General features: G+C 50.6%; 1 protein-coding gene across 11 annotated transcripts in view; it reads left to right on the top strand.

Moving 5' to 3' along the window:
* NCOR2 (nuclear receptor corepressor 2) overlaps positions 1-23,914 on the top strand; it is a 253,526-nt gene that overhangs the window by 76,404 nt on the left and 153,208 nt on the right. For 10 of the 11 annotated variants that reach the window (XM_040611191.1, XM_040611149.1, XM_040611181.1 and 7 more), the window contains exons 3-4: positions 13,849-13,976; positions 23,729-23,909. In XM_040611191.1, the coding sequence (XP_040467125.1) occupies positions 13,849-13,976; positions 23,729-23,909 (309 nt within the window). Of the gene's footprint in view, positions 1-3,914; positions 4,002-13,848; positions 13,977-23,728; positions 23,910-23,914 lie in introns of those variants that run through there. The other variant, XM_040611166.1, reaches the window with a different exon arrangement.

The raw sequence follows: 23,914 nt of genomic DNA, 5'->3' as shown, positions 1-23,914 counted from the left end.
CTTTGGTCAGGAGACCTGCCTCTCTCTACATGGCGTTCCTGGCTGGTGGTGGCACTCCTGCTCCTGGGGAGTGAGAAGAAAACAGAGCTGCTGATTTTTTCCATTTTGTCCTTCCCCACTTTTTTTTCCCCTCTTACCTTTGACCTCTAGTCTTGTCTCCTCTTGGATCAAGGCATGAGCTGGTGGTGATTTTGTTGTTGTCCGTGTTTTTTCTGACTCCACCAGAGCTTGCACAGGTTAATTCGCCTGGATCCAGCCTCCTTTCTGTGCCATGGCACTCACGTCTGTGCTTGCTCATCATGAATGGTTAAGTGTTTTAAGTTTAAGCCCTTAACAGAAAAAAACCCCCTCTCCTTAGAGGAACAGTTTTAGTCAGCTCAACAAGCTGCTTAAATGAATCTTATTACTTGCTGGAGTGTGGCACACGCTTGCAAAGGCTGCTCTTTGGAGCCACTTCTGGGTGGGTTACAGCAAGCTGGCCACAGCCAGGAAGGTTTTTGTAACTCAAGTCGAATGGTAAAATTCCTGCTGTGATGATTTTAGGGTTTGACTTGAAAGCCTGGAAACCCATCAGGTGTCAGCGAAGGGGTGAAATTCCCTTGTCTGCCCTCTTTGCGGGGTTTCAGTAGAGCAGCACAGGGAGCAGAGCTGGAGTTTGGAAAGGCTTTGAAATAGAAGCGTTAAGGAGGGTGCAGGACGAGCTTTTGGCTGCATTAGCTGGCTCATCTAGATCGCTCGGGGCCTGCGTGCTTCTGCACAAAGAAGCTTTTCATCCACGGTATGAGACACGCTGACCTGGTTCGATTTATGGGAGTTTTGCTTCCATCAGTGTCAGCGCATTTGTTTGGGAGGTGAGACAGAACGAGAGCATTTGTCTCAAAAAAAAAAAACCAAAACAAAAAAACCCCCAAAAAACCCAAAACCCAAAAAAGCCCCCCAGTTCTTTTTTTTACCAGGAACCCAAGCAAGAGGAGGATGTGACCAGGTGAGCAAGACCTGCAGTTGTTGCAAAACTGTAATTTAAAAACAAACTAAAGAAACCTCAATACCCAATGTGGAGCTGGATTTTAAAGAGGGTGGAAGGCTCCTAGCCTTGGGATGTTGAGTCCTTGTCTCCTGCAAACCCTGGTTGTTTCCCCTTAATGTTGCAATAGCAGAATGAGTCAAATGGGGTGGTTGTTTGCCAGTCAGGTGAAGCTCAGGGTTTCTCCAACCTGCCCTGCTCACTGGCTAGAGTGAACACTGGTTTTATTCTATAGTATTAATGTTGGAAGAAGTTGCTGGCGTTTGCTTCTAGAAGCTATTTTTACAGCCGCATGTAATCTTCTGAAGTTATGTGATACCTTTTAGGGTCTGGGTGCAGGAGGGGTCCGAGCTGAGATATTTTTTTGGATGGGAAGCCGAAAAGGCTCCTCTCAGCAGAAGTGTGCCAGCCCCACACAAGCTGAACACACCTCGCCTCTTCTTGGGAGGGGGGGCAGAGCCTTTCCTGAGGTGTGTCCCTGCGTGATCTGCCCTGCCACGCTCAGCTGTTTGCAAACACGTGGCTCTTGCTCGGCAGTGCCGTGAGCTGGAACCTGGCCATGGCTCTGGGGCTGGAGCTGATCTCTGGTGGGATTGCTTGGGAGAGGAGAGCCCAGTTGCTTTGAAGTTGCTGCACTGTTTAATATTAAAAGTCAGCGGTATTTGCTTGCATGTCTTGGCCAGGTCAGTTTTGTCATGGGGTGTGTTTGCACAGTGAGAGCTTGTTTGGAAGAAAGCAAGAGAAGCCAAAACCAACCCGGCACTAGCATGTCTTGTATCTAATTAGATTTTGGTTCTGGTTTGCTGCATTCCAAGACATCCTTTCTTGAGAATTGGGAATTCATCAGCCCGGGGATCCTTATCCCAGCAGTGGAAATGCCCTGGGTGACCTTCTGGGCACGTGCGCAGGGCTGAGCACAGCAGGGCTACAAATGCTATTATATTATAAATAAATAATCACAGTCCAACTGTGACGGTTGCACCCAGGGAAATGCAGTGCAGCAGGAATACTGAGCTCAGAAATGAGCCGTGACATTATTTTAGGCTTGGAGACACTTTATGAAAAGTGATTTAAAAGATTGCAGCTGTTTGATTTCACAGATGAGGCAAGTGGGAGGGGATGTTTTGAAGTGGCAGAAGGCAGTGGAAACAGGCTTGGGCACTTTTCTTCTCCCGTTGTATAAAAGCCAAGGGAATATCCAACAAAATGGGGAAAAAGATGCATTTCGAGTGAATAAACAGAAATATGCTTTGTACATATGGCCACCATCTCCCAGCAGTGTAATCCAGGAGTTACTGCTGAGCTTGGAGCTGGCAGAGAAGATTTGGTATCGGTCGAGTGAGGATGTCTCTTGGCTGGTTTCACTCTTAAGTGCCAGCTTTGGGCAGGGCTGTGAACCCGTGGGTCTGATCCAGACTGAGCTCTGATGGGTGGTGCAGCAAACAGGCTTTTCTGTGGGGTAAGTTGGTCCCCAGTTGTATCAGGGTATCATCATCCTCCTCCTTGCTGAGAGACGTCTGGTCCCAGCAGCTGTCGGGGAGGCTGGATGTGAGAATGGTGTGATATTTTATAATGACCCTAGATTTAATTCCATCTTGCTTAAAAAAAAAAAAAAAAAAAAAAAATTGTAAAAAAACTTTGACAAGTCTACATGCTTTTGAAGGGAAGAAGGAAGCTTGGTGACAAGGCTCTAGTTTGACTTTCTTCAGGTAAAACTGAAATCCCCAATAATCAGCAGTTTCTTCTTAAGAGCACTAAGTAGTTCTTGGCCAAACTGCAGGGGAAACATTTTTGTTTTCCGTATTCATTAGCTGTAATGTTGGGATGCTTAGTTGACTTCTGTCATGTTCAGCTTGGGAACAGAGGAATTGTTTGAATGCTCCGTGACCTTTAGCTAAAGGTGGAAAAAACACATTACTTACACTTTTAACCTTCTAAAGTGTCCGAAGTTCATGCTCTCTCAAAGGAAACTTTTGCATAAAGGGTACTAATTTTCAAGCAACCTGCAAATGTTTTCTGTAAACAGATCAATTTTCCTGTGTAGCGCACGTCCCCCTTTCCTTTTAAAGCTTCTTTGTGATCAATACTCCCTGGGGACAGAAGGGCTCTCCTCTTTTCCTCTTGTGTGGATCCAGTTTCTTGCTGTGCCCTCCTTACCAGTCATCCTTCTGTCAGTGCCCTGACATTTTGGAGCTGCAGGAACGATGCGGCTTCACATGCAGGCTGGGGTTCCTGGGATGGTGATGTCAGCTGCAGGAGATGCTGGGGGTTGGGGCACACAAGGTGTCCTCATGCAGCAGCTTCTGTTCCAAAACAGCTTCTCTTTTTGGGGTGCTCTTAGTGTTTTACCTACTAGAGGTGCTAAACAGGTTTGAGGATTGGTAGGGTTGAGGTGTGTGCACATGCATATGAAACCGGTGCTCCATCTTTAGTCCCCATCGGGGAGCACTGTCCCCTCCCTGTAAAGCAAGAGGCACTCAGCATGCCTCCTGCTTGCTGTTTGCCCCCGTTCCCTGCACACTGCTTCAGCTGAGATGGAAAGGTGAGCTTAACACCTCTGCCCCGGCTTTGAGACCTTCGTGCTTTCTTCCATGCCACTTCTCCTGTCTGGGAGCAGCTCTTCAGTTCCTTCATTAAACTCCCCATTTGCAAAACAGCACTTGTGTAGGAGCGTCCCAGCCCAATTGCTCTTTTTTTTTTTTTTTTTTGGCCCATGATAAATAACTTCCTTGTCTGTCTGAACCAGAGACAAGAGGTTGGTGCAAACTTGTGTTGATTTGGTGTCCTAGCCAAATGGTGGCCTGGGGGGAACTGAGTGCCTTCCCTGCCCGGACTCCGCCTCCCAGCAGTTCGAGCAGGGACAGTTAGACCCAGCATCCCACGGTGGAAGGTGCTGTAAGGAGATGCAAGCCCCTGAGATGGCAGGAGCTAGCTCATCTCTGCAGTGACATGCTCAGCGTGGCAAGGCGACAGCCAGGTAAGCCTGCAGGGAGGCAGTGTATTTTGCATTACAAGCACGAGACGCCTTTGCTGCTGTGTTGGTTTTCCTTGGAGTAGTTATTCACACTTTTATCTGCTGGAAGCAAAATGCCAGTCTGTGTCGGTGCTCCAGGAACTTGCAGAACGGAAGAGTTTACGGTGCCAAATGCTAAAATCCCCCAGGCTGCGAAGAGCCTTCTCCAACCACCTCTGAGCGCAAAGAAAAGCCTCCTGCTACCAGCTGCGCAGCGGAGCAGGGGGCGGTTCGTGCCAGAGATTTGCATCCTGAGTTCTGCCTGCTGGGCTCCAGCTAATGTTTTAAGGAATGACTTGACAATCAGAAACATACCATGGAAATACTGACTCTGCTCAGGTCTGTCACGAGAACTCAGTGCGATCTCTCTTGCGTACCTTTCCAGTGACGGCTTGCATAAGCTCTGAGCAGCTCAGTGGTGGATTTGGGAAAATTGGCTTTGTGCTGTGGGACTGTGAGAGCACGGGGGTGAAGGAACAGGACACCTAATTCCCTGCCTGGGGGGTTTCCCCCATTGTCAGGAAGGAGTTGGCTTACGGCAGTTTGTATTTAAAGCTCATTTTCCTTGGGGATACAGCCTTTATCCAAACCAGGTTTTTTTTTCATCAAGCTACTGTAAACTTCTACGGTTGCCCCCTAATCTGCGTTTTGGATGTGATTTGATGCAGAGGGTGATGTTTTGCTTTTGGTTAATCTCAAGATTGTAAATCCACAGGGGAAGAAAGAACTTCTGCTGTGTATGTGGTTTGGCAAAGGTAGAGAGACCCATTAAAGCCACTTCTGGAGACATAAAGTCTTTGCTTGCACTCCTAGGCTGACTGCTCATGCTGCCCCACCAGCCCCTGGAGACACCTTTTGCAAGACTGGAGGCTTTTGCTGGTTGTTACTGTCACCACATTTATTCAAAATACCAAGCGAGTCAGGTTCTTTGACCTGAAGGATTTGCTGTGGAGGTGTATGGAAGTGTAGAAGAGAGATGAGTGGGGCATGTGGAAAGACAAAAGGGTCCTACATGGACCTGCAGATAGGTTGTGGGTGCTGCATGTGGCGTGTGGTGGGAGATGGTGGGGGATTACACCACAGGAGAGATGCGATGAGGAGCAAAATCACCTAGTGCTTTTAAGGTGGAAATGTTGGGTTTGTTGTGTGAAGAGAGCTGCTCACCCTGCATGGAGCGTTTGTGACCACGAGTGGCTTCAGGAAGCAGAGCACCAGGCATGGGGAATGGAGGAAGGGCAGACAGGTCATTCCCAGCTCAAAGGCGCCTGGATGTGACTGGGACAAAAGTCTTGTGATGGAGAGAGACTCAAAAGCAGCACTGTAATGGGTGTGCTGCTGCTCTGCGGGCGCCTCTGGCTGGCTCCAGCACCCGGCACTGGTCAGATGACTGGGAAGCCACAACAGCTGAGAGCTGCCCCCACCAAGACGTGACAACTTCTCCATGAATGGGATATTCAGACGGGACAGCTAAACGATGCTGACAGCCCTGGTTTGCTGGAGAGACGGGGGAGAGTGCGTCAGGAAGGATGCATTACTGTGCAGCTGGTACAGATGCTAATGGTGCTGGCAGCAGATGTGGCCGCAGTGCAGGGATGGCAGCAGAAATCAATGCCTTCCAAGAAGGGGCCACGCGCAGTGTGGTCACCTCCTAAAACAAAAGGCCAAGTCAGCAGCTTCTGAGAGATGGATGGCAATGAGACTGTGTTGGAACAATAAGGGCATTTGTCTTTTCAGCACATGTTGCATTGCCGTAGGCAAGATAAAAATGCATGTATTCAGCCAGGTTTTTATTACTGACCTTATCTTCAACAGTGGAGCTGACTGTGGAGGAGTCGTCGTTTTGTTTTATGTTGGTTGTTTTTTTTTCCCTCCTTAAACCTGCAGTGAGCTCTTCCCAGGGTTTTGAGGAGGAAGTTGGGCAGACAGCGGTGTATTTGTGGACAACCTGTTTTGATCAATAACCACCTCCTTTGCACTTCGGAGGTTTTCTGTAGCTCCTCTTCGCTGGGGAGGCTGAGGGTGATGGGCTGATGCCATGCTGGTACCGTCACAGCCCTTGCTGTGCCCAGACCTCACACAGTGACAGCTCTGCTACTGCCCCAATTCCTCCCAAACCTTCTCCCTTCCTCTTACCTGAATTGGCTTTGGAAAAATTATTTTCTCCAGGCAGAGGCTAAGAAGTGCATTTCTCGGTCTGATGAGCAACTGCTGCGCTGCCAGTGCCAAGGGGTATCCAGGCACCAGAGAGCTTTTCCTTTTATTGCTAAAATAGGTCATGCTTGCTGCTGGCAGAAAGATATTTAAAGCAACTTCTTTTTTCAAAGTTCAGGGTGTGCAGAGCAGGAGGAGGGGGGAGTATATCCTGTCTCTGGCAGAGCACCAGAGTGGTGGCTGTGCCACTTTGGCCACCCCACCTTGCACTGGAGAGCTGGTTTGCAGGTGGCATTGGTTGCTAGCCCAGCCTCCTGCTGCTGGCTAGCATCAAGGGGTCCAAGCAGCAGCTTATTGCACAAATTAATTGCTGGACCATCTGAGGACCTTGCAGGTTTCAAGTTGGGATACACTACTGCATGCTCCTGACGCTGTGAGAAGCTCAACCTGCTGTGTGTCCCAGGGGGACAGAGAAGCTTTGCAGCCTGAGACTGGGTGGTCAAGTCTTGGCCACCGTGTTGGGCTACTCTGATTTGTACGTCCCCTCTGACCATCCTCGTTGTATAGGGAAAAGTTCTGGGCATCAGAGGCGCAGGGTGTTCTCTGATTTGGGGAAACACCAGCGGAAAAGCAGGAGGAGAGGGAGGGAGCGTGGGGCTGGTGTGGGTGCTGCTCCGGGCAGTGCTGTCTGCAGCCGCTTTCAGCTCTCCTCTGAGGAAATACCAGTGGAAACCAGGACACCCAGGGTGATGGTGAGGCGTGGGGTGGAGCAAGGTGCCCAGATCCTCTAGAGCCGGTGGGACGAGCGGAGCGTGGGATGTGCCAGGGCAGCACCTGTACGGTGCCCAGCCCTGGCTCTGCATGCCACCAGTGCCACAGTTTGTGGGGGATCCAGCCCCGCTGCCCTCGCCCATCCATTCCCCAGCAGTTCAAGGGAGTTCTGGAACAGCACGTGTGCTGCTCACGGACAGTGGGAATGGGCCAGGCAGCCTCTCCTGAAATTAGATAAGGGGCAGCTTATAAATAGTGAAATAAATAGGGATGCTTTGGCATTGTTTTTCACTTGCTGCTCGGACCACGCCATTATTAATCGGCCTCATTTAGGCTAAACGCTTGGGAGTGCTTCAGCAGAAATAGCACGTCGTTAGGAAATAAAAATTATTCACAATACAATGCCGGGCGAGCTCATAATGAACAGCCCACAACCTAATCCTTGCTGGAGGTGGCAAGGAGCTGGGTTTTGCTCCTTGAGGAGCGTGTGCAGTGCCCTGGCCCGTTTGCCTGCCTGCAAAAGGTGACGAGGACAGTGTGGGACAGCAGCTCGTGGCTGGGTGAGGGCTCGGGTGTCTGGGGAGCTGGGCAAGTGAGGTGCTGCCTTTGCCAGATGCTGCCATCAGAGGTGGCTGCTGGCACCAGTACCACCCTCTGCCAGGAGCCGACTCAGCTGGTGGATTTGGGGACCGACCCCGGCATCACAACTCTCGGTGTCACTGCAAAACAAGAGCCGGTGGTTTGCAAGTGAAGCTGCCTGCACCGAAACTCGGTGGGAAGCTCCTGGTTGCTTTCTCGACTGAAGACGTGGTAAACCACGGGGGAAGGATCTGATGCTTTGGGCTGCTCGAGCTGTGTTGCAGGTGCTCGCCTGGCTGTGCTCTAGGTCTCCACGGGTTTCCTCCAGAGCTGTTTTCCAAGGAAGCCAGGAGCTCTGGGCTTGCACTTGTTTTTCTGCTGGTGGGATGAAGGAAGCAGGAGCAGTTCACCTTTCTGTTGCCATATCAGCTCGAGGCTCCCTTTCTGCAGGCCTCGTGTCTTTGGGATCTTTTCCTCAGGGGCTACCTCTTGCAGCCGTGGGAATACCATCTGGGTGGAGCAGTCGGTAGATGCCTTGTCCATATGGATGTGCTATGTGCTGGAGCTGGGAGAGCAGGGTCAGAGCTGCTGTCGGCTGTGGTGTAGCGTTATCTGGCTCTGCACGCTGTGGGTCAGCGCCCAGGGGTGCTTCCAGCATCGCTTTCAAACCTCTCTTTCTCCCTCCTCGGAGGTCAGGCGTGCCAGACTCGGGCAGCTGCAAGCGGGGGAAGGAGAAATGAAGCACAGCAGCAAGTGCACGCGTTCAAAACAGAAAGCGAGAGATGCAGCAGGGCTGTGCGGCTGCGTGCAGTTATTAGTTTAGCGTGGGGGTTATTCTGAGGTCAGGGGACAGCACAAAAGATGTTGCTGGAGACATTATGGTAGGTAAGGCAGCCAGCTGAAAATGTTTTAAAGAGGGGGAGAGAAAAAGCTGCTGCTTTTTTCTTTTTCTTTTTTCTTCCCCCCCCCCCCCTTTTTTTTTTTTTTTAACTTCCGTGGGGCTGTCTCTGTTTTTGCCGAAGGCTTTTCTTTAATATTGCATTCAGTCTCCTGGCTTTAGACAGTCTGATTAGCATATCTAAATGAGCCTGATAGACTCAGGTTATTTAGGGTCAGAGGATTTACCAGGAAGGGGAGGGAGACAGCGCTCTCAGTGCTCCCGGATCAAACACCGCCACAGAAAGACCTTGAGACTGGGAGTGCTTCCACCGGCTCCCCTTCCCTGCATCCCGGGGCAGGGGCTGTGTGGATGTGTCCACCTCCCTCGCTGGCAGCGAAGGATACTTCTGGCACCTCTGGCTGGACCCAAGTACCTCCGCGGTCTGCTGCATGAAGAAGTGTATTTTAATGAGGCTGCTGTTGGCTCTTTAGCATTTTATTTATTAAAACATTGGCCTTGTGCTGCACTGCTCTGCTGAGTGATTGATGGCACTCCAGGCACTCTCGGTGGCTGTCCATCTTCGGCGATGCTGCTAGTGCTGACTTGGCCCAGCCTGGGGCTTGTGGTATGGGGTCAGGCCCGGCTCTGGAGGCTCGGCTCTTGTCAGGGCAGGTTTCTGGCTGTACTGAGGCAGAAAGCAGCTGTGTTTCAGTCCTTCTCCTTGCAAGACCCTTCCTCAGCAGGCTTTGACTGAAAAGGGTTTGATGAGAGGGAATTGGACCTGTGTGTCCAGGCCAGGGTTCTGCAGCATTCCCGTGGGATGCTGGTGTCTGCCCCGGGTGCCTGTGGCTCCCGCTGTCTGCTGAATTGCAGTGTGTGCCCTGCTGTGGGAATCTGCTGTGAGGAGCTGCAGTTCTGGTGATGGTACCAGTGCCTCTGTGCTCCCCATCACCTCTAAAGCAGCAGCACACAGCCCCGCATTGCTGCTCCGTGCCCCTTTGCTGCTGGCAGCGTGCAGCCCCTTCTCAGTGGGTTGCTTGGAGCTGAAGCAGTGCAACGGGAGGCTGAGGCAGCTCAGCCCCGAAGAGCTTGCTCCCCGATTTGATTTCTTTCGGGTGATGTGCTCGGGAGCTAGCGCAGGTGCATAGTTTGAAACTGCATAGTGTAGGTTTTCCTTGTCATTTTTCTAATTAATTTAGCTGGCTTCATCCTAAGCTTTAGAGATGTGGCTTGCTGGTTTTGAGGTGTCTCCTTCTTGCATGCAAGGCCAGGGCAGCTCTCCAGCTATATGTGTCTGTATCTATAGCCAGTAATACCAGGTGGCTTGTGAAGGACAAAGGCAGCAATGCATTTCTGGGACTGAAAGGTGGCGACCACCGAGCCTCTTTGCTGCACTTGGATGTCAGGCCACTCCCAGCAACAGGGATCCAACCCTTTTCTCCTGGCTGGGTGACTTACATGTTTTTCCAAGTCTGCTGCTGACCTGAGCCCACTGCTGCCCCTTGGCCTTTGTGGGTTGGCCAGGCACTGGTGGGGTGGGTGGCTGCAGGAGCAGGAGACACCAGAGCAAGGATGTGCACAGCAGGGTTGCACTGCGGAGCTGCTGGAGGGACAGATGTCTGTGCTGGAGGATGGATCCGCCTGCCAGTGCTCCATGGTAGAGGTATTTTTGGGGAGTGTCTGTGTTGGCTGTGTCTGGGCTGTATCTCTCCTGCTCAAACAAGCTTTCTGACTGCTCACAGGGCTGCTCCTACGGCATTGTGTGGGTTTGCTTCCATCGGGAAGGATGGATGCCCCAGGGAGTGTAATCTTGACTGTGGCAGCTCAGCCTCGGCATCACCGAGCTGGTTCTTGACCCTACTACAGCCCCAGACAGTGCAGTCTGGGGAGGGGAACATCTGCCCTGTTACACTCTGCCCATGTGGTTAGAGAGGACACATATTCTGTTACCTGGGGTTTTATTTTGGACAGCTGCTGTTCTATCAGGAGAATGATAGGGCCTTGCCATTGAGACTTCCAAAGTGATTTTGGTTGTTTTGCTTTGGTGGTGTTTTGGAAACATTCCTTGTCCCTCGCCTGAGTGAAGAAGCTTAATTTCTATCAGCAGAAGTGGAAAAGGTGCTCGTCTTCTCTTTGCATATCTTCCTGCACTCTGTAAACACTCCTCCCACCCCCTTGAGTCTGCTGATGTGCCCTGGCCTTTCTACTTCCTTAATTTCTGAATCATAATACTTACTGAATTTATGAAATTCTGCAAAACTTCCACGAAGTAAATCTGTGTGGGAGCACCTGAGCCACAAGGAATAACAGGAAGGTTGGTGTAAAAGGAACACTGTCCTGACCAGAGGCAGCAAGAGAACTGAGAGCCCTGGAGAAGGTGCTCTGACACATCAACAGGTTTGGGGGGTGGGAGGAGGGTTTGCAGAGGGCAGGAGATGCTAAGAGAGCAATAGGGAGAGGGAGAGCAAAAAATAGAATTGAACAAAACCCAGCAAAGCAACAGGGAGGAGAAGGAGCAACGTGTAGCTTGGGGCTGTAGAGTTTTTTACTACTTTTATTTCGGGTGTCTTACAGCTGCCCTTGAGCAGGTGCCAAGGATGCACTAGAAATGTTGGGTCTGGATGGGGACTGAATGCTGTTCGGTGGGGGGGAATTGACGTGGCACCCACTGGACGCTGCTCTCCGGTGTCTGCCAGCGTGGGGAAGGTGCAGCGGTGCTGGCAGTGAGGTGCTTCCCAGCACGTGTCTTTAAAACGCGTCTACACGAAACTGAAGCCTCTTCTGAAGGCAGCTCGTAAACCTTTCTGGCGTTTGCGTTTGAAAAACAGTCATAGCTCACAGTGCAATTTACTGTAGTAACTTTCTGAGCAATTAATCCACCTGTGTCCTGCCAGGTCTCCTGTGGTTCCTTTGACAGTTCATCATAGGGCACAGAAATTTTGTCAGTTTTAATCCTCCTCACTCATTTTTGGGTTATGCTTTCTTCTGGTAAAAGCAAACACTGGTGTGAGCGAAGTGGAGCAGGTCACAGAGTGAGTTGGGTGATGTCTGGAAAAGCAGGAGCTGGTTAGTGTTCACCAGCTTTGCCCTCGGTGGGGATGCCGGAGAGGCATGTGTGCCATCCCATCCCGGAGCTAATGGCGCAGTGTAATGAGCTTCCCCATCACTTCAGGTCATGCCAGCAGGTTCTGGGCTCCACTAGCAATGTTCTGGTGGGGTTAGGGGAGGAAAAGGCAAAGCTCAGCTGAGTGTGGGCAAGGGGAAAGGAAAAACAGATGGTTCACAGGACGTGCAAGAGCCTTTTTTGGTGGGTGTGGGTTTTTTTTTCCCTCAAGGGCACAGCCTTTGAGCTTCCCAGACAGGTAATTCTTGTTTATACGCCCACAGAAGGTGATGGTCCTGGTTGTGGGCCTGTTGATGTGTCTTCCCAGACATGGTGTGTTTGTTTTGGAGGTGGATGTCAGGAGCTGCATTGCTCTTCTTTTTTTGTATTTAAAACCATGACAGGCACGAACGTGGGGAAGCTCATTCTAGGCAGTGGTTCTGCTTTGGCTGGGGCTGTAAGAGCGAATGGGCTCTTTCGCTCCAGATACCGGAGTTTGTCCTGTCTGCAGTTGGACCGGTGGCATTGTCCTGCAGCCTCCCGTGGTGTCCCATGTGGATGGACTCCAAGCTGAAGGAGAAGCAGCATCACAGGGCAGAATCCTCCCATAACACCTGGATCCACAGCACCAGTGGAGCATCCCTGTGAGGACAAGTGGACGCTGTCCCAGTAGTGCCGTCCTCCTGTCGCAAGAACCTGTCTGAAGACAGTCCCTGCCGCAGAGGCTGAGGTTGGGAATGGCCAGGTTGGAGGTAGAGACCAGGAGCTTGGGGCCGGCCGAGGCTTCCTGGTGTTTCCTGAGGTTGGTCAGAATGGGAAAGGAGTGGCACCATGCTGTCGCCTGGTGCTGGGGAGGAATGAACTCGATTCCAGAAACTGGTGCAGCTTTCTGGGCACAAGGAGAAGCAGTGGCCATCACCACCACCATTCCCCTGTCTCCACTATTTGGTATATGGCCTTTGCAGCTTTTGTGCAAGAGAGCCTGAATGTGGGGTCAGGGATCTGCTTTTCTTGGCTGGACTGAGTGCTTATCACTTCTGGTTTTCTTCCTGGCTTTCCAGAAAGCTACTGTGCAAACATCTTGTTTTACCCTACAGTGGTCAAAGATTTTGGGCTTTGATATTCCCTTCTGCTCTGCAGCTGGCTGGGGGAGAGCATGGCATCCAGTGCTGGGCTGCCCTGATCACTTACAGCTTGGGAGTGCTCCTCCAGGTGCTGGTTGCTGCTATTTAAGCTCCCAAATTCTTTCTTTGCTTGCCGCATACCTTGCTGGGGCACTTCTCCAGCTTCATAGTGCTGGAGTGCGTTAATCTTCACTGTATCTTATCAAATAATTTCTGTTAAACCTGTTAAGGCTGAGAGTCCCTTGCCCACACTCCCGGCTGCATGCATGTGGTATTTTATGTATTGATTTCTTTTTGTATTTTATTTTTACTCTGTACTTTCTTTTTGAGGGACTCAGGGCTGTTTTGTTCCAGTTGAGAACTGTTCAAAATAGACTCCCAGGTGGGATTGGTTCGTCTAATGTAAATGTGTCAGTGTTACCAGGGATATTCTGTGGCAGGGCTTTCTATGCCATTGCTGAAGGTCTTAGTTAATTAGATGATTAGTCTTCTGGTCAAGTATCTATCTGCAAATAAAAAATAGCAGTTGAATGTAGCTGCTAAAATACTGTTGCTGGAATCAGTGTGTGGCACAGAGCAGGAGGGCTTCTTATTTAATTAAAATCAGGAACATACTGTACTGTACTCTCCAAGGGTCAGGGAACAAAAGGGACGTACACATAATAAGTAGCAAACTGTCCTTTCAAACCCCTTGAGCTCAGCCCAGGGGAGCTGCGTTTAAAGGGACACTCTCAAGATAACATTTGTGATTTCGCTTCTTTCTTTTTTTCTTTTCTTTTTTTTCTTTCTCTGTACTGCTGTGTGGATTATTGAAGCTGAAAGTATCCCGTGACTTTTAATTTTCTTCTTACCTGTTCTTCCTCTCGGATTTGAAGTTGTCAGCAGGACTGCTTGGATGCCAAAAAATCCCTCCGTGTGTGCTCATCGGCTGGGTTGAGCTTGCTGGGGTCCCATCCCTGGAGCCAGCCTGCCAGCAGCCCCCGCAGAAGGCTGGGGGCATGTTAGACTGAGCCACCGTCCCAGGGTGGTGTGGGACTGGGGGTTACTGGGAACCCTTTCAGGGGGTGAAAAGCACTGACCTCTGTGGTCCAGCACCCAGTGCTTCAAAGGAGGGGTACCTATATGGTTTCTGCTGAGTTGTCGGGGTTCAGTGCTTGCTTGAAAGTTACCACCAGCCTAACGAGCTCTTCTCTGTTTCTGCAGGACGTTGCGCTGTTGGAGTACCAGCATCATTCCAGGGATTTCGCTTCCCACCTCCCGCCAGGGTCTATCATGCAGCCGCAGCGGCGGAGGCCGTCCCTGCTCTCCGAGTTCCAGCCGGGCAATGAAAGGTACTGGCTGCTGCCTTCCCCCAGCCGCGGGCATCCTGAGCGTGTGGATTTCGCACTGTGGTGTGGGCGGTGGCTGTGCCAGCCCTGGGCGATGTTGATGTTCTGTTGTGTGTTGGTACTGACCGTGCTCCCTCTCTGTGCGGGTTTAGCTTTGTTGTGCTAATGCAAGTGGCACCTCTTGCCTTCTGGTTTCTTCCCTTGGACTGTTGTGCGTTTTAAAGACATCTCAAAGCCACCAAATAACAAAAATCCCACCCCCCTCACTTCTGTGGAGCTACGCATTGCTGTGACTGGTTGCAGCAGCTTTCTTAAATGTGGAAAATAAAGCTGCGTGGCTGGGTTTGGTTGGTGACTCCTGAGGCTGAAGGGAGAAGAGCTCATTTCCACTGTGCATCTCCGCTTCCTCTTCTGCTGCTCTTCCTCCCCGCTTTCATTGGGTTTTTTCTCTTTCTGCCTTCCCCTCGCAACTGTCTCTGAATTGCTTTTTTTCCTGTCTGCTCCCCTCATGGCTCTCCCTGTGTCCCCGCTTTCTCCTGTAGCCTCCTGTGGGAGGCTGGCAGTGGTTTTGGGCGCTGCTTAGGCGAAGCGCTGCGTGGCTGGGGATGCTGGAGATGCTGTAACCCCAGGAGCCGATCTGTTCTGAAGGTTGTCACTCTCACTCTCTGTTTTGTCTCAAAATGCTGTGCTCTCACAGTTTCTCTTCTGCATTTGATGCTTAGTGGCTTTGGAAAAAAAACTGGCCTGGAAGTGAAATAAGAGCCTTGCAAAAAAAAAAGATTTATGCAAAGTGTTATTTTTTTTAATGCTTATTCCTTAGTCAGGCTAAGGATAAAACCAAGGCAGGGTCACAGAGATGAATTTGTTTCTCTAAAATCATAATTGTTAGGGGGAGAGGAGAAAAACCTCAGGGTGCTGCATGTGTGAGGGCATTAGATGCAGACAGGACCCTCTTTTTCTAGTGGGATGGGTTTGGCTTAGTGCCCAGTAGAAACAAACCCCCAAGAATTTGGAGGCAAAAAGCAGCCTTCAAAGTTAGTTTTGCATTTGCTCTCCTGGATGTGTTCTTCTGGATGGTGCTTGTGGCCCCTGCATGTACAGAGGGTAATGCTGCTGCTGCTGACTGGTAATTTCTTGCAGCATATTGAGAAATCAAAGCAAGCCAGGCAGTGCTTTGATTTCTTAGTGCAGACTAACATGGTTAAGTTGGAAGTGGGTGGAATTCAGCTAAATTTGGGGGAGATGGGTAAAGAAGACCGAGCAACATGCTCCTGCCTGGTTTTGTTTTTCATGCTACTTACGGTTTGCAAAATGGAGAACCAGTTCTGCTCTCCAGTAAAATGAAGGTTTCAAGGTCTAAATATGCTATTTAAAAACTGTATCTTGGTTCTTCCATGTAACTAAAAAAAACCACCTGCAAGCCTTGGTGTCTGCTGTACCACACGCCTAATGTGGTGTGGTCATCCAAGCATCTTGCTTTGGCTTACAAATGTTTCAAGGTCTCCAGACTTACTTTTGTGTTGACAATCATATGAATGTGGGTAAATGTTAATCGAGGTTGTCTGGTCTAGATCACTTTCAACCTGAACAGTGAAGTTTTGGCATGCTATAAAAAGAAGCTTTTTTTTTGTAAGAGGCCCAACTTAGATTTCATCCCTTTTCCCTGTAACATCTGAAATATTGAACTTTTGTAAAAATTATAATGGGTAATAAAGCTAAAAATATCACTTATGTTCAGCTCAGTTGGCATTTTGTGCCAGAATGCTGGGATATAGACCCATTAAAAAAAATATTTTTGGGGTGTCTGGGGATGTAGGATGAGGAGGCCTGCAGAAATGTTCAGTCCAGTGTAAGTAATTATTGGAGTAATTCAGACTGGGTGGGGTTGGGGAGGTGTTAGTCTGTTTTGCAAAGCCAACTGCTGTTTCTCTGCATCTTTAAGCACTACACTTAATCTACCCTGTGAGGGTTTTGCTTTTTCATCTTTGTGATATGAGGGTCTGCTCTAAAGTAGTGGCTGATGTGCTGTAAACAGAGCCCGTTTGGTGCTTGGTTGCTCACCTGAGGGTTCCTTGGGTGCTCGAGGGCCAGGATCCTGGAGCTTCTGAAGCAGGTTGGATCGCTCATTGATGCCCATCCCAAAAAATAGCTCTGGCTCTGCCTGGTGCAGAGCAAAGCCTGGGTGAGGGAGGGTGGGGAGAGCAGCCATCCCTGCAGCTGAGTCCCCTTGGCAGGTTCGTGCCGGGCGCATCTGTAAGCACTTTGGCTTTGTTCCTGGGCTGGGATTGATGGCTTTGAGCAGAGGCAGCTGGCTCTCACTGCGAGGGGCTGGGGAGGAGAGAGCGACCGAAGGCAAACAAGTCAGGTCTGCAGCGCGGGCACAGGGGGTGAATAGAGGGAGGCACAGGGCTGTTCTGTGTCTGAAAGGAAGACCCTTACCTTGGTTTCCAGCCTGATACCCCACCTAGCACTCAGTGGTGGTGAGTGCAAGACAATTCTCCCCTTGAGGCAATTGTCAGCGGAGGGGAACCCTTCCAGTCCCTCATTGCTTTGGATGTTCCGAGGAAGCAGCCTGTCTGCTGTTGGTTGCGGTGGCTTTTGCTCTTTCAGGATTACTTCTGGCCTCAAAGAAATCAATTTGTGAGTCTGGTGCAGGTGGGATGTGGCAGACTGACAGTGCTGGAGATCGAGCCCTGTGCGTGTTCCCGGGTGGACGTCCCTGCTGTTGCCATACCTCTCGCTGATCCAGAGCAGAGCCTGCAGCCAGAGAGCATGGTTCAGCCCTCGGGCAGCTGGGTCCCAGTTCCTCTGAGCCCAGCCAGCCATGGGTGGCTGCTGTTTCACCCTTCCCTCCTAGAAGCCACAGGAATTTACTCTGTGCTGGTTTTGGGGTGGTTGTCCCCCAGTTTGGCTTTGCTTTTACCTTGGATGGACCTCTAAAGCTTTTGCAGACTGTCTTTGCGTATGGTATTTGAGGCTCGACCCCATGGATGCTTTAAATCCTGCAGAAATCGTTTGAGCTTGCTTAGATGGTTTTCCTGCAGCTTTGCAGGTTTTCTGTCTCTCCTGGCTGCAATTTTGCTGTAGGCACCAGGATGGTGTTTAGCTGTGGTCCAGGGAAGAGGGAATGAGCGGTGAAGTTTCACCGTGGGCGTCATGTTTTAAGTATGAATCACGTGTTGGTGGCAAAAAGCCGGTGAATGGCAAGTTGCTGGAAGGAATGGGGTGCCAAGATGATCCCACATTTGGGGGCTCCCTGAGCGAGAAGCTCGTTGAACGTCAGGCTCAGACAGCTGGATGGTTGCACAGCTGTGAGCCTGGTGGGTCAGTCAGGATGGAGAGAATCAGTTGCTGATGGGTCACACCACGGTGGGCTCTCTTCCCTCAGGGGTGGTGTGCCTCCTGTGTCTCCTGTACCCCACCCTGGGCAGCCCAGTGCTGCAGGAGATGCTGGGGAGTTGCAGACTGCCCTTTGCCAAGCGTATCAGCCTTGAGAGTTGTCATCAGCCTTTGGTGGATGGGTAGAGAATTTGCACTGCCTGTGCAGCAATTCTGGCTGGGAAGAAGGAAGGAAAACTTGAACCACTCTGAGTCTGTTGCTATAGGGAAAGTTGGCTCTGTCTGTCTCTGCAGGGATGTGCTGCTTTCCTTGATGATTTTTTTGGTAGCAGCCTTTTTCTTGGAAGGATCCACAGACTTCCCTTTAGCTTGTTCGGTTGGCTGTGCCAACTGGACTGCAGGAGCGAAGAGAAGTATTTCAGGATCTGCTGTTGGTACAAGTCGTACCATGAATACTTGAAGAGGAATGTCCTGGCAAGGTGACAAGGATTAGGTTTTTTTCCCCCTCTTCTCTATTTATTTTGGTCCACAAAAGAAGTGAGAAAAGCTGGGTTGAGTGTTAAATGGCAGGTGCCGGTGGGGTGAGGGGTCTGAAAAATCAAAGAACTGGGTGTTTCTGCATTGGGATTTTAGAGTAAGGTTCCGTATTAACGCAGGAATGCTGGGATGGATAATGGCCTCTCTGGCAGAAAACATGGCTGTAAATAAGTGGTATGCATGTTAACACAGTATATTCCGCAGTATAAATATATAAATATACTTACCCAGAATAAGATGAGTCACTGTTTTCATAGGAGCCTATTTTCCCAGTTCAGGAGACCATGCTCCTTTTCCAGAGCCTTTCTGCTTAGCAGTCGTGAGGAGTTTGAAGAGTGTTGATCTGTAGTATGACACTTCGGGTACGTGAAGCAGCTGCTGTGTTTCTGCAGCCATCTGAGGTAGCCATGTGCAATATAGCATGAGAGCAGGCCTAATTACTGTGCTTATTGAATGTGATTAATCCTGCTGGCTGAGGAGCCTGGGGAGCAGTGGGAAGCTGGGGCAGTGTGCGTGGCCGCTGGAAATCACGTGTAGCTCTCCGTCTTCATCTGTGCTGGGCCAAATGGCATCAACTGCTCCTGAGTTAACAGCACGACCGATCTGATATTATTTATGGTCTTTAATTAAGTTTCCATTTTTAAAGGTGACCCTCTTCCTTGGGAGTGAGCAGTGGTGCAACTGAAATCCCTGCAACCATACATCTTTGTGTCTTTTCCACACTTGAAATGATGTTTTGGGAGCTGCGTTTTCTTCCTCCCTGTAACTGAACGTGGGAGAATAGTGGCTGGAAAGGGCAGGTGCTGGTGTGCAGGCACTTGGGGACAAGTCTTGTCTTGCAAGTGCCCCCTGCTCCGGTGGGGGCTGCAGGCACATCCGTGGGTGGGCACAGAGGGCTCCACAGAGGAGGTGTGGAGACAGTAGGCTTCACGGAATGGGCAGTGTTCCCTGGCAGGGGGGTGTGAGGGGACACCTGGGCTTTGCTTTGGCTGGGATGAAGGGGTAACAGTTCATGAAGCAACTTCCCCATGCATCATCTTGAACCAGATTTATTTGGGGGGAGGAAGGGTGATCTTGCAGTGTGTGCAGCAGGCTTGGTGAAACGGGGGATGTCCCTGAAGCCTCCTAAATTCAGGGAGTCCTGCAGCCACCCAGGACAGCCGAGGGAGCTTTCCTCTGGGGCTCCAGGTTTTGTATGCCTGGAGGAAGTGTGTGGGTGAGCTTGTGGAGGGACACAAACGTTCCTCCTCCTCCTCCTCCTCTTGAGTGAGGCAGTGCCGTTATGTGGCACAGTGTTAAAGCTCCTGCTGCTTCTGTCCATGAATAATTCAGGCTCTGTGTATGGGGATCTTCAATATGCAACTTTAAAGTAAAGCATCTGCTCTCTTCTAAGTCACAGTTGGCTTGGAAGAAGTTGGCTGGGGGGGTGTTGTGTGGGGCGGTTGAGGCACAGCTACCTGCCCTAGGGTGGAAATTCACAGCTGGAGCATCACAAGGTTGCTCATGGGACTGCCTCGTCACAGCCACTCGGTTGGACCTCGAGAGGACCTGGGTGTCCTTGAGGTGGACCACATGGCGAGCTAAGCATCCTGCTCAAGGCAAAGGCAGTCCCACACCTTTGGCTTGTGAAGACTCAATCCTGCTGCTGGTAGGTGGTGCTGAGGCTGTGGGAGCTCCACCTTCCCCACCCAGACAGGTTGTTCTTTCCATGGCCTCTGTTGTTGTGATGGCTTTTCCCTCTCTCCACCTGTGTGACAGGCGATCAGCTGGCCCTGTACGTGGTTTTTCTAGCTGCTTGGCAGCAGGTTTGCTCCTACAAACCCTCTGGTTTCCCTCTGTAAGACATCTCAATTTGCCCACTCTCCCACTCCAGCTATCGTTAGTATAAAGGGGTTGCTGAAGCCTCTGACAAATCTTTGCGTTAGCTATAAATAATTCACTTCAGCACTAGTGGTTTTCTGTATTACTCGCTCTCAAAAGCATTTTATTGTCAGCCTGTACCTGTGGGGGCTGGAGACTTTTCTTCTAAAAACTTATTTTTGGAGGCAAATTCCCACCAAAGCATCTCAGCTGGAAGAAATAAACAGCTGCAGCAAGGTGATCACTTGTCTTGATTCTGCTTCCAAGAGACAGCAAGAGCCATTTTTCTAGCCTGGCTGTGTTGTTTGGCCCTGTGATGTAGGGAAGAATATTTGTGGATGGGAGCAGAACTGAAAACGTGCCCTCGTTGGGAAGTTGGTGGGAGCCGGCTCAGGGTGGCTGCTGGTGTTCAGAGCCCTTGGTGCAGGAGGCACATCTTGGTGAAGCCAAGCTGGGTTTGCTGGATGTTGAAGAGCAGTTGTTCCTCCTGCTGCCACCTTCTGCTGCTCAGCTGGAGAAATGGGAAGGTTTGAAGAGCAGGGGAGGGTTGTGCTGCTCTGGAAAGACAGGCAGCGTGCTCCTGAGGTGGGTTAGTTGGGTGGGAGAGTCCTCTTGAACCTCTGAAAAGTTTGTATGTGCCCATTTCCCTGTGATATGGCTTGAGCAAAGTAAACAAGATAAAGGTAAGATCCATTTCAATCTCATGATGGCTGCTCTTACAAGCTCCAAGGGCAGCTTAAGATGTCTTGTTTGATCCTCTCTCACAGGAGAGCGATGCTCTCTGCTTCCTTGAGACTCAGCCAGCAGTCAACCCCTCCGCCCCCCCCCCCCCCCCCCAGCCCATCTCACACTCACCTGGCTCTGGTGTAGGTATAATGTGGCAGAAGATGTTTTCCTAGGTCCCAGTGACCTGTATATGCTGGAGTGCGACCCACACTTGCTCTAAGGATTTTACCTGCTCGTACCTTCCTGACACCCCACGTGAGTCTACTGAGGAAACTGCCCCAGTGAATGAGTAACACAGCTCTGCAGCTGGCAGGGTGCGATTAGTTTGGCAAATTAGTTAATAAACCAAAGGTCTAGTCTCGAGTTATGTTGCTCTTCTGGGCTTGGACTTGCCGCAGCAGAGTTGTGTGGGGCTGGCTGGATGTGGGGGCAAACCCTGGGCACCCAGCCCCAGTGTGTCAGCAGATCTCGCGCTGCTCTGCCTCTGAAGTAGCTCAGTGTTTGTGGTGAAGGACTCCAGGTGGAGGCTAACCCGCCCCACTGCATCATTAACGCTGGTTTATTTCATTTAATCAGGCATAACTCCCATGCAATTAAAAACACTCTTTCCCTTCAGCAAAGTAGGAATCTCTGGAATAAACCAGCCAGGTGGGAACTATTTGGAAAATGCAGCAAAACCCCAAACTGGGTGTAATGGGAGGGTTTTTCAGGCAGGGCTATTTTTACACTGACAGGGACGTCATCGTTTTATGAAGGTCTGTTGTAAGGAGCTTGCTGCAGGTGTGGATGTAGAGTGAAAGGTGTGAAGGCTTCAAGCAAGAGCAGTTGTATTTGCAGCCGGGACAGGCTGAGCGGGTTGTGTCAGGCAAAGCGATCTTGGGAGCGGCTGGAAATTCCAGTGGATAAAGTTAATAGCAGTTCCAATGGATGTGGAAATGGAAATAAAATAACACTCTATAACACTGCAGCTGCTTTCCCCAGCATGGCCCCTGCCTTGCTGTAAGTAACTGCCTTTGCAAAGCTGAGCGTTGCTCTTATCTTTAAAAATACATGTTTTTTTCTGAGTGTAGCAGTTGTGTCGGGTGGTGTTGGGTTCCTGACAACTGCAGAGGTCTCAGAGCCGTCCTGTGTCAATTAGCAGCTTCTTGGTAATATGGCCTTAGGAAAAAAAAAAAGGGGTAGAAGTGAAAATAAATACATCTGATTTTTAATTGCCTCGGTACAGGAGAGCCTTGGGTGTTGGAATATTTTAGCACCTGCCCAGCTCAACAGTTGCTTATTGTTCCTGGGTTTTACAGCAGAGCCCAAAATGTCAGTGTGCAGCTGTGGGCGGGCAGGGTTTGCACGAGGGGTTGGGACAAGCCAGCAGGAAACTTGAGAGGTGCCAGGAGATATTTCTGGGCTTGCTGAGAAAAGTTGAGGATCATTCAGTGTGAAAGTGTTTGCAGGTGAAGGGAGCTGTGCTTCAATGCCAAATGGAAGAGCCGTTCTACTCTGCAGAGTTTGCTGCGCAAGCTGTGCATTCGCTCTCTCCTCTGCTGGAGCCTGGGGTGGCAAAGGCAGTGCCAGAGCCTTCCCGCAATCCCGTCCCCTTCTTGCTGGGGAGGAGGAAGAGGATGAGCCAGATTCTGTTTCTGTATGTCAGCAGCAAAGCTGCTGCCCGAATCCCAGCGCCGGCCACCTGTGCCAAACCCACAGCAGCGGCGTTTGGCGTGCACAGGCTTTCTGCCTGCTGTTGATGTTTAAAGAGGAGAAAAAAAAAAAAAAGGAAAAAACCCAACTTTATCTTGCTTCCCTGGAGCAGCATTGAGTGTGCCACACTGGTGCGGGGGAGGGTGGAGGGCTTCACTCTAGGTGGTGCACCCCAAGGCTTTTGCTGGATGCAGTGCAGAGCCATCACAGCTGCTGGCAGGACTGCCGCTGGCTTCACAGGGCTCTGGGCCCTTCCCTTTTTGTTGTCCTCTCTGAGATACTTAATTAGCCAGGTGAAAATAATGTCAGCAGTTGCAGTTTGCAAATGGGGGCCAAACGATGCACAAGACCCCCTGTCTCTTACGCTTGCTTTTGACATGGTGCATCCCTTTCCTTCCTCCCCTTCCAGGATCTTCAAAGGCTGTTTGGTCTGTTGATGTTTGGTAACTGGGGAGGATGCTTCACCACGCAGCTCAGGAGAACTTGAACAATCATGTTTAAGGGGAAAAGAAAAAAAAGCCCGGTTTTCTTCCAAGCTTTGAATCTCCTGTGTTTCATTTTATTTTTATTTTTTTAAGAGAGACTTCTGCCTGAAGTGTTAAAAACACACCCTTGGTGTTGCTGCAGCAAAGCTGATCCTTGGGCATAGTAAAAGCTTTAATGTATTTTTGTAGGATCCCTTTACAATTCCCACAAGAGAATCCTGCTAGGAAAAATAAAGCTACAAAAGAAGTTTTACATTTGCTTAAAAAAAGCAAAACCAAGCCCAATTTCCAGGTATTACCAACTGCATCGTATTTAACAGGTGAAAGATATTTGAGCCCGATGTGACTTGCTGGTGCAGTTGCTATCGCTGGCTGATGTGCCTTTATGGCTTGCCAGGTCTGTCAGAGATGTGCAACTATGTGTGGTCGATTTCTTTCTTCCTCCATCCTGGAGAAGTAAATCCCTACTGTCTAGCCACAGAGGAGTGTGCATTTTTTCTCCAGCATATAATCTTTGGTATTCCTATAGAAGATGCTAAATATAAACAGTGATGCAGGTACCTTTGACTAAATAACTGTGGCAGAAGGGGGCTCTGCCTGGGCTTAGGGGCCACAGGGCGGGGATTTGTGGGCCAGATTTGAGGATTTTCCAAGCTTTGGCTTTTCCTGACCAGCCTGACCCACGTGGTGTGACAAGGAAGGCTTTAACCTGGAGCCTCATTCACTTTGCCCTGGTGTAGGGGCAGCCACCCACTGTGCGTGGTGGGATGGGAGATGGCTTTCCAGGTGCCACAGCGGTGTTGCTGGGAGGGGGACAGAAGGGTGGCCGGGTAGGTTTGGAGGATGGTGGTGATCCTGCTGCCCCGGGTGATGCCCCGCTCTGCCTGCATGCAGAGAGCCCTCTGGGAGATGCACTGTGCCCAGCAGCTGAGCTATGGAGCTGTGCACCCTGGGTCTGCAGAGACATGAGGTGTTTGAGTCCGGGGCCACCTGGCCACCCTTCGTGCATCCTTCTGGCGACAGGCAGGAGTTGAGCCCTCTCTCCTCCTCGAGTGCCTTGCAGTGGGAGAGTAGAGGTGGTTTGCTTTCTACAGGCTCCTTTCTCTTTGTCCCCAGATCTCAGGAGCTGCACCTGAGAACCGAGGCGCATTCCTATCTCTCTGACCTGACCAAGCCATCGGACTTGGAGTTCATTGAAACCAAGAGGCCACGCCTGGATCTGCTGCAGGACCCCCTGATGCGGCACTCGCCTCTCCTGAACCAGAGCCAGCAGGGAGGGACAGAGGATCTCTCAAAGGTAAG

Source organism: Falco naumanni, chromosome 1 (genome assembly GCF_017639655.2).
Source record: "Falco naumanni isolate bFalNau1 chromosome 1, bFalNau1.pat, whole genome shotgun sequence".
NCBI classification, from domain to species: Eukaryota; Metazoa; Chordata; class Aves; order Falconiformes; family Falconidae; genus Falco; species Falco naumanni.
This window is presented reverse-complemented; position numbering and strand designations above follow the sequence as displayed.